General features: G+C 34.4%; 1 protein-coding gene across 1 annotated transcript in view; it reads right to left on the bottom strand.

Annotated features, from left to right (window-relative positions):
- Positions 1-5,092: 5,092 nt before the first annotated feature.
- Positions 5,093-10,228, bottom strand: part of LOC102879118 (ankyrin repeat domain-containing protein 26) — a 104,436-nt gene continuing 99,300 nt past the window's right edge. Inside the window, 2 exon segments of the mRNA XM_025040540.1 lie at positions 5,093-5,211; positions 6,380-6,425. Of these exon segments, the coding sequence (XP_024896308.1) occupies positions 5,093-5,211; positions 6,380-6,425 (165 nt within the window).

The following is a 10,228-nucleotide window of genomic DNA, read 5'->3' as shown; positions in this document are numbered from 1 at the left end:
CTACTTTTTTTTTGTTTGTTTTCAATTTCATTTATTTCTGCTCTAATTTTGATTATATCTTTCCTTTTACTGATTTTAGGCCTCATTTGTTCTTCCTTTTCTATTTTTTTTTTTTTTAAGATGAACCATTAGATTGTTTATTTGGGCTCATCCTTGTTTTTGGAAATAGGCTTGTAATGATATGAACTTTCCTCTTATGACTGCTTTTGCCGTGTCCCAAAAGTTTTGATATGTTGTACTATCATTATCATTTGTTTCTATGTATTTCTTAATCCCTCTTTTATTTTTCCCTGACCCAGTTATTCTTCAGTAGCATGTCATTTAATCTCCATGTATTTGTAGTTCTTCTTGATTTCCTTTTGCAGTTTATCTCTAGTTCCAAAGCATTATGATCAGAGAATATGGTTGGTAAGATTTCAAATCTCTTATATTTGTTGAGGCTATCTCTTTGTCCCAGTATGTGGTAGATTCTTGAGAATGTTCCATGTGCACTAGAGAAGAATGTATAAGCAGCTGTTTGGGGACGGAAGGCTCCGTATATGTCAATTATGTCCAGTTGGTATAATGTTATTTCCTTATTATTTTCTGTTTGGATGACCTGTGCATATCTGACAGTGGAGTATGTAGGTGCCCTACTATGATAGTGTTTTGATCTGTCTCTCCCTTTAGTTCTGTTAGTAATTGCTTTACATATTTTGGGGCTCTCTGATTGGGAGCATTGATATTAATAAGTGTTATGTTTTCTTGGTACATGATTCCCTTTAACATTATGAAGTGTCCCTCAGTATCTTTCTTTACCTTTCTTATTTTGAAGTCTTTTTTAAAATCTGATATTAGTACCACTACTTCTGCTGTTCTCTGAATGCCATTTGCTTGAAATATTATTTTTCGCCCTTTCACTTTGAGCCTATATTTGTCTTTGGAGCTGAGATGTGTCTCTTGGAGGCAGCATATGGTTGGATTTTGTTTTTTGATCCATTCTGGAACTCTGTGCTTTTTTATTGGACCATTTTCATTAGAGTGATTATTGAAATATGAAGTCTTCTTATAGCCATTTTATCTTTTGCTTTCTGGTATCTCGGTGTTTGCATTGCTTCCTTGTCCATGTGTTTCTGTTTTCTTTATTTTGGTTGGATTTTGTGCTTTTTACCTCTAATTCTTCTTGTTTTGTGTTATATACTTCAATTCTGAATCTTTGGTGTGTGGTTATCATTACGAATATGAAAAGGTTAGTTACATATATACAGTTGTCCATTTTCTTCTTTGTGTGCCTTATCTCTATTCCCCTTTGTGAATTTGGATCTTCGAATCCTCTTCTTTTCAGTCACTGTTATCTCAATTTGTCTCTATGTATGCTGAATGTTCATTACTATCTTGCAATAGCAATTCTGTTCTTATTTTTTAAGAATATAATGCCCTGTTCTTAGTATGGTTTGCACTCCTCAGCTTCTATTTGCCTAATAGTCACTTTACTCCTAATTATGTATTTTTGTTGTTGTTGTCATTTTGTTTTAGATGAGCTGACCCCTTTCAGTATTTTCTGTAGTGCAGGCCTTGTAGTGGAGAATTCCTTCAATTTTTGTATGTCTGGAAAGGTCTTAATTTCTCCTTCATATCTACAGGAGAGCTTAGCTCAATATGTTATTCTAGGCTGGTAGTTCCTTTCACTTAATAGCTTAAATATTTGATTCCATTCCTTTCTGGCTTGTAAGGTATGTGCTGAGAAGTCTGATGATAATCTAATGGGTTTTCTTTTATTAGTTACTGTTTTCTTCTCCTGGGCTGCCCTGAGAATTCTATCTTTGCTGTTGATTTTTGATAACTTTAATACAATGTGTCTTGGTGAAAGCCTTTTTGTATTGAGGTAATTGGGTGTTCTGTTGACTTCTTAAATTCCACGCTCCAGTTCATTCCTTAGATTTGGGAAATTCTCATCCACTATTTGTCTGAAAATGCTTTCTAGTCCCTGTTCCTTTTCCTTGCCATCGATATTGCTCATTATTCTTATGTTTCCTCTCCTGAAGATATCAGCTAGTTCTTGAATTTCTCTTTCATTATTTTTCATTCTTTGATTTCTCTCTTTTCCTTCTGATTTATGTCTAGATTTCTGTCTTTGATATCGCTGATCCTTTCCTCTATTTATTTACTCTATTTCTCAAGCCTGCTATTTCATTTTTCAACTCTTGCAGTGTGTTCTTCATCTACAGAAGTTCTATTTGTTCCTTTTGTGGGTTTCAATCTCCTTGCTCTGCTCATCTAGTTATTTTTTTAATTCCTGAACTTGTTGATTTGAGTTGTTTTCGATCTCATTGTTTTTTTCAGAAGTATCATCCTAAATTCTCTGTCATTTAAGTTGCATATTTCTATGTCTGTAAGCTTATTTTCTGGAGATTTTTCTCTTTCTTTCTTAGATGCCTTGTCACCTTGTTTGTTCATGGTTTAATGGACTATTTTTCTGCCTGGGCATTAATGGAAATGTGTTCTGCTGTTTTTACAGAAAAAATTATTATTATATAAAGTCTCTTTTCATCTCTTTTTTCAGTCTGCTGCAAAGAAGGCACTTTTCTTTTGGTTTCCAGTAGGTGATGGTGAAGCCTCTTGGATCCCTGCTTCATATAAAGCCTTAATAATGCCTTTTTTATTTTATTGTAGATATTTAATCATGCTCACTACCCTCAGTCTCATTCCCTGTCAGTGTTAGCAACAGTCTTGGCAGCATTTGTTGAGATTCTCCTGGGGGTTCCATGGTGATCGAAGGCACTTTTCTTTTGGTTTCCAGTAGGTGATGGTGAAGCCTCTTGGATCCCTGCTTCATATAAAGCCTTAATAATGCCTTTTTTATTTTATTGTAGATATTTAATCATGCTCACTACCCTCAGTCTCATTCCCTGTCAGTGTTAGCAACAGTCTTGGCAGCATTTGTTGAGATTCTCCTGGGGGTTCCATGGTGATCTGTCTTAGAGGGCATAGGTAGAGTGTCCCTCTGGGTTGGGGGATGATGACTGTGGCCCAGCCTCGGTTTTGCAACCAGGGCTGGTAAAAATCAACTGTTGTTTCTCTGTGGTCCTGTCCCCCTTTTCTGCTTTTTGTCCTGATTAGTGTGCCCTGATGCCCACCAGCCATGGGGAGCTCACAGCTTTCCCGTGCAGGGCTGTTCTGGGAAATTGCCACACCTTCACCTCTCTCCTTTCTCCTACAGGTAGCTCTGGCAGCTGAGCGGAGCAGCTTCTTTATTTCTCCCAGTCCACCGCCTGACACCCAGGGTTCGACCTGTGGTAGCCCTTATATGCAGATCCCATGCTCAGATGTGCTGGTGTGCAGTTTGGATGCTTTTTTTTTTTTTTTCAGTTTTAGATGTTCAGCTTATTGTTGTTTCAAGGGGAGAGATCTGAGGACATCTCTCACTATGCCATGTTTCCCAGAATGCTCACAAGTAATTTTTGACAAAGGAGCCACAAACATACAATGGAGAAAGGAAAGCCTCTTCAATAAATGATGCTAGAAAATTGGGAGGTCACAAGCAAAAGAATGAAACTAGACTCTCTGTCACCATACACCAAAATGAACTCAAAATGGATCAAAGTCCTGAATATAATACCTGAAACAATAAATCACATAGAAGAAAACATAGGCACTAACCTCATGGACCTTGGATTTAGAGAAGATTTTATGAATTTGATTTAAAAGGTAAGGGAAGTAAAGCCAAAATAACTGAATGGGACTATATCAATCTAAAAAAGCATTTGCACAGAAAAAAAAAATCAACAAGACTAAGAGGAAACCAACTAAATGGGAGAATATATTTGCAATCAATATCTCTGATAAGGGCCTAATGGCCAAAATAGACAAAGAACTCATACAAGTCAACAACAACAATAAAAGCAAGCAATCCAAAAAAAAAAAAAAAATAGATAGAGGACCTGAAGAAACATTTCTTCCAAGAAGTCATACAAATGGCCACAGACATATGAAAAGATGCTCAGCCTCACTAGCTATTAGGGAAATGCAAATCAAAACCATAATGAGCTATCACCTCACACCTATTAGAGTGGCGATCATCAACAGGATGAACAATAACAATTTTGGAGAAGTTATGGGGAAATTGGAACCCTCATGTACTGCTCCTGGGAATGTAAATTGGTACAGCCACTATTGGAAAAAGCATGGAGGTTCCACAGAAATCTAAGAATAGAACTACCATATGACCTAGCAATCTCTATTCTGGGTATTTATCCCAAAATTTTGAAAATATTCATAAAAATATATGCACCCCAATCTTCCTAGCAGCATTATTCACAGTGGCCAAAACATGGAAACAACTGAAGTGTTCTCCAATAGATGAGTGGATAAGGAAGATGTGGGGCATATATAGAATGGAATAACACTCAGCCATCAGAAAAGATGAAATAGTGCCATTTGAAATAACATGGTTGGATCTTGGGATGATCATGCTAAGCAAGATAAGTCAGACAGAAAACACTGAGAACCACAGGATGTCACTCATAAGTGTGATATAAAACTGAAAGCATTAAACAAACAAGAGAAACAAGTAGGGACTCATGGACACAGATGACAGTTTAGTAGTTATCAGAAGGAAAAGAGAGTGGGGAGAGGTAGATAAGGGTAACATGGGTCAAATATATGGGGATGGAAGAAAACTTTATTTTGAGTGATGACCACACAATGCGATATATGTATGATGTATTATTGAACAGTGTTTTTGAAACCTATATACTTTTATTAACCAATGTCATGTCAATAAATTTAATAAAAAATTAAAATATTGAAAAATACAAAAAGAGCTCTCAATGAACACCACTAACATCAATGAAAACTTGGTTGTATGGGTCTTGTTTAAATAGCAGGTGTTTGGGCAGTTTGAGTATTTAAAACTCAATAGTGTTTGTTTTCATTCACAAAATCTGCTGAAAAGCTAGTTAGATGCCAAGAAACAGTTTAAAATACTGTATAAATTTACACCATCCACATATGATACACAAATATTTTCCTTTAATAAAGATGTGTCATATGGTTAATGGGAAACAAAGTGTTATATAAATAGATCAGTAAATACATTTTTATTATTTATGTTTTAGATCATATAATTTTTCTTCAAAATCTGTGTATGTTCTTGTGAGGCTTTCAAAAGTAGATCATCAGTAGAATGTAGAGGAGAAGGTTTATGGGACTCATATTCAAATTCAGCAGTTGCTGGAAAGAAAAAGAAAGAATTATATTCATTATCTAACATATGACTAAAAATAAGTGTTAAGAACAATGAAAAAATACACAGTATGAGGTTACTATTAAATATAATTTGCTCCTGGTTGCACACTGAATTAATTGCTCTGTGGCTAAGTGTCAGAGCTTCTGGTTTCTTCATCGTCATTCATTTTTTCAACAACCATGTGCTAAGGTAGTACGACAAACACTGGAGTTACAAGATGATGATGACATGGTTCATCCCTAAACAATCATATACTATCAACTGAAAAAACAGATGACCAGACAATTTTCATTCAGAGATATATATGCCATGACAAATATAAACAAGACACTATTGGAACAAACAGAAAAAACATTCCAGTATTGTGCCAGCTTTTTGGTGGAGGTAATATATAAGTTGATACCTGAAGGACAAGCAATAGTATGTAAAATAGAGGGAAGAGGTAGATGCAAAGATGAGTGATGAGGGAAAACATTTGTGGAATTAGAAGTAGTCCAGTTTGGCTAGATGCTAGAGCAAAGGAGCAGAATAAGGTAAGGAGCAAGAGATAAGGCTGAATTATTAGGGAAGAACTAAATTGATCTTAGTGTTTTTATTTCATGTAAAGGAATTTGGAGTTTCTCTCTTCAGGGAAAAATGTAAACCAAGGATAAAGTCAATGACTGGAGATGGAAATGTCACCCAGCAGGTGACAGCTATAGAAACTGTAATGGCTTGGCTAAGTATGACTAGATGAGTCTGGTTATTGGGCCTTATCTATCACTAGGAGAAACATGAGAAGTTGATGAAGCCCAGTTTCTGACAGTAGTTTCAGTATGCAGGTTGACAGTTCCATAGAGATGGTAGAGGAAAGGAAAAGGGGAGCCAGAAATAAAAAGAGATACACGGACTTTGAGATTTTTAACAAGCTATGGAATATGATAAATAAATGAGGAATGAGTGTATTTTTCATTATGAATGTTTATGCTGTCACATTTTCCATTTGCCGTGTGGAAGAAAATACCTAATGTAGTATATTATCCATTTGCTGTGTGGAAGAAAATACCTAATGTAGTATATTATCCAAACATATATGGGATGCCATTTACTATTTATAGTTCATATTAGAACTCAATGATATCGAAACTGAATTAATAAATTTTGGCAACATACCTTCTTTGAATTCTTTAGTTATCATTTTATCCATCTCCTGCTGCATCTGAAATAAAGCAAATATAATTAAGTATTTAACTTAAACAGATATTATTGTAGGAATAATATATAATTTATGTAATACGCTCTTTAAATAATACTTTGAGAGACTACACCTAACTTGGGGATTACATACATAGAATTATCATGTAAATAAAATAAATTTCTACTTCTTAAATTTTAGATAATAGAGAACATATGTACATAATGCTATTTAAATTCATCTGATGAAAGTACAATCGATATGGTCTATTGAGTAAACATAAGTTTAGAAGGGCAATGTTTCATTCGATCTCTGATTGGAACAAAGAAGTTTAAATAGGTGAAGTCTTACTTTACACAGAATGCATTGTTTTGCAGTTCTTAGAAATGCTGCCCTTTATATGTTTAATTAGTTTTTTTTCATTTTAATGCAGTTTTCCATAATATAATCTTTCTATCCTTACACTTTTAGAAAATTAAAATCATAAAGTGTGTTCTGTGCTATTAAATTTTGAAAGTAAAATGATGAAAGTGGTAATGTTATGTTACATGAAAATTCTACTCACAAAAAAATATGTAAAACTACTTTGCTGTGTATACTATACCTGAAACATTTATTTATATGGAACCTAAGATTTCAGAAAATCTGCTTGAATAAGGGAGACATAACGGTTAAAGCCAGTTTTCAAACTTACTTTCTGATTGATGACTTTGTAGAGTTAGAAACAACAAACAACAATATATGATCATTTAATTGCAACTATGTTTCCTCTCTACAAATTAGGGCCAATTTTTGAAACATTCAATTAATTGTAGCCATCATTTACTTAATCATGAGATGTGTCAGAATATTTCAAACTATGTTACAAGTGTCCCCATCTAGAGTATTTTCCTTCAGACCTTTCTTATAAAAGGTATCTTCTCACTAAATGCCCAAAACAGAGTTTAAACTAGTATACTGAAGATAATAAATACTGTAGCGACAATGACCATGCCTCTCCAAAGTTTAGATGTGAAGACAAATTTATTGGCTAACGTGTTTCCCATTATTTTCAGACTGTTTTCCATAACACCATTTTTGACAATGGCATGAAGGGCAGGGCTTATAAAATGAATAATGTGACATCATTACTAGAAAGGCCTTATAAAATCAGGAACTCAATACCAGACAAAGGGAGAGGCCTTTATTGAAACAATTTTGTGTTACCATTCAAAAACAATATATAAAATGTAAATCACATTTTTCATGAATTACATTAAGAAACCACTGATGTAACTTTATTACCTTTTCCCCCAAAAGCGCTCTTCCTACATATTTACTATTGTGACCTTTATGTTTACTTCTAGGTAAGGATTTGTGTTCAGATGGTGGAAGGAGCTGGAAGTCCAACATTAATGCAGAGAACACATCCGCAATTTGATTTATACTTCTCCATTTATCAAAAATATAGAAAGGTGAGAAAATCATATAAAGGAAAACAATTTGTCAGCAATTTTACTTCAAGAAGTTTTACTGAGAGGATTTTCTTATAGCTGGTTGTTCTCCACTATGTCCCATAGAAATCTAAGGTTCCACTGGGGATACGTGCAAGATTACACAGAACCAGAGTCTCTCCCTTCTTTAGCTAGGCAGCTCCATTTGTCTTTATTTTATATAATAAAATTTCATGCAAAAATTTTAAAACAAAGAACAGTTCAAGTATTTGAAAATAATTTTTATATAAGAATGATAGTCCATGATTTAGTCAAAGTCTCTAATTTTACATGAAAGGCAACAAGGCTCAGAGAAATTATAGATTGCCTATGGTCAAAAAACCTATTAGCAGCAGTCCAGGAATGGGCTTTAGGTCTTCTTAATAAACCTAGAGTTCTATGCTATCTACTTCCCTGTAATCAGGAAAATTACATAGATTTTTAACTGTAACTCAGAGAAAATGAATATGTAATACTTGGTCATGTAGCTCAAAATGTTTAGCCATAAGACACAATTAATAGCTTTCTAACTAAATTATAAGTTTTAAAGTCATGAATAAAAATAATGGACCAGAAATTAATACTGTAACTCCTAGTATGAGCAGCATATACACTCAATTTATAGAGCACACATTTTTTAAACCACAGGAGTGAGAAATTGAAGGGAAATATCTTTTGGTAAACAAAGCAGGCTTAAATCGAGGAATTTGACTCTTTAAAGAACACTTATTTCCCTCCTAAGAGACCTTGCTTTACGAAAATTAATTAACAAATAATTATCCATGTTGCGGAGTATCTATAGCAAAATCGAAAACACAAAACAGACTTTTCTTTACTATCTAGCATACTTCTGTCCAACCTCTCTTCATTAATTGGTATATACAAAAGACATGAGCTTAATTTCAACTACAGTTCCAGCTCAGTCAGAAATCACAGAAGTACCTCATTTCTCAGGCCTCAATTTTCCACATGAGGACTTATACACTCTATACCTTCCTCATGAGAGGAGGGAAAATTTTCCAAATGGGTGAATCTGAGAGATGGAACCTTTAAGAAATGCTTGCTTACTTTTAGATCTCTTTTTTGAAAGGATTTGTTTTCCCACAGTAATGTGTAGTTGAATCTGCCCTCATCTCTGCAGTAAGCAGACTACCCCTGAGACAGGTGTCAAGCATTATTTCTTCTGCTGACAACTGTGTGGGGAAATTCTTGATTCGGGAGTCAGTTTGGAAGCCCATTGTGGCCACACATCTAAGCCACACCCTCCACATTCTTAGTATGTGTGGGTAACAAAGCAAGTAAAGTGATCTCCACCTTCCTGACTCCTACGTTCTGGCTCAGAAGGGGAAGAGGAGTGTCATTTGCCATCTACATCACAAAGGCTCCAACAAAAAAGATAACTACACAACACGTATAGAAATATTTTCTTCTTCCTTGACTTTATAATTCACGTACCTTGTTCAAAGCAACTCCTACTTTAAAGAGGGAAAAGTTGAAAGGAACATTTTAGAAAAAGAAACAGAGTGAGACACTAACAATAGCAAAGCACAATAAAATACAAATATATGTTCATTCATTCAATGAGAATTTACTGAATGGCTACCTTTCTATTAGATTTACACTACAGGTTGAAAAATAATGTTCAATTCTTCTTTTGAAACCAATTCAGTAAACACATACATACCACTACACATATACACATTTCCTAAGTTAATATATTTCCAGTAACTATTGATACTTTTCAGTTAAAATTTGATTCATTCTTATGGTAAATGTTATAAAAATAAATATAATGACATAAAATCAAGCAACTTTACCCATATAAATCATTGCAATTGATTATCCATTTATAAATAGGTTAATATATGAAGGAAATGCACTTGTCAGTTTGTGTATATTAAAAACATGTATTTTGCAGCAGAGCCAAGAACCGAGGAAAAGTTGGTTGATCAAGGAGCTGAAAAATTGAGTCCAGAGATAATGAATGAATGAAGAATAGGAAGAAGTTGATCAATTATTTGTATCTTTCCAAAGATGAAATAACTGTGGAGCATTTGCTGAAGTGGTAAAATGAAGTATTGACCTGTGGAATTGATGGCCCAATTCACCCACTTCGGATGCTCTGATCTCTCAGAAGTGTTCATGTGTTAGGCTGGAAATCTTCCCTTGGATTATAGCTATTCACCTTGTTATCACCTCAAGGGGAGAGATCAAGGGAACCCCTCACACCGCCATGCTTCTGATGTCTTAATTATTAACTGTTTTAGTTTTGATGTATTTATATAACATTTGAGACATAAAAGAAAATCTCACTAGAAAATTTCTCAAAGTGTCAGTAATAGATGAAAAGTCCAG

The sequence above is a fragment of the Pteropus alecto genome, unplaced genomic scaffold (assembly GCF_000325575.1).
Source record: "Pteropus alecto unplaced genomic scaffold, ASM32557v1 scaffold29, whole genome shotgun sequence".
Taxonomy (NCBI): Eukaryota; Metazoa; Chordata; class Mammalia; order Chiroptera; family Pteropodidae; genus Pteropus; species Pteropus alecto.
This window is presented reverse-complemented; position numbering and strand designations above follow the sequence as displayed.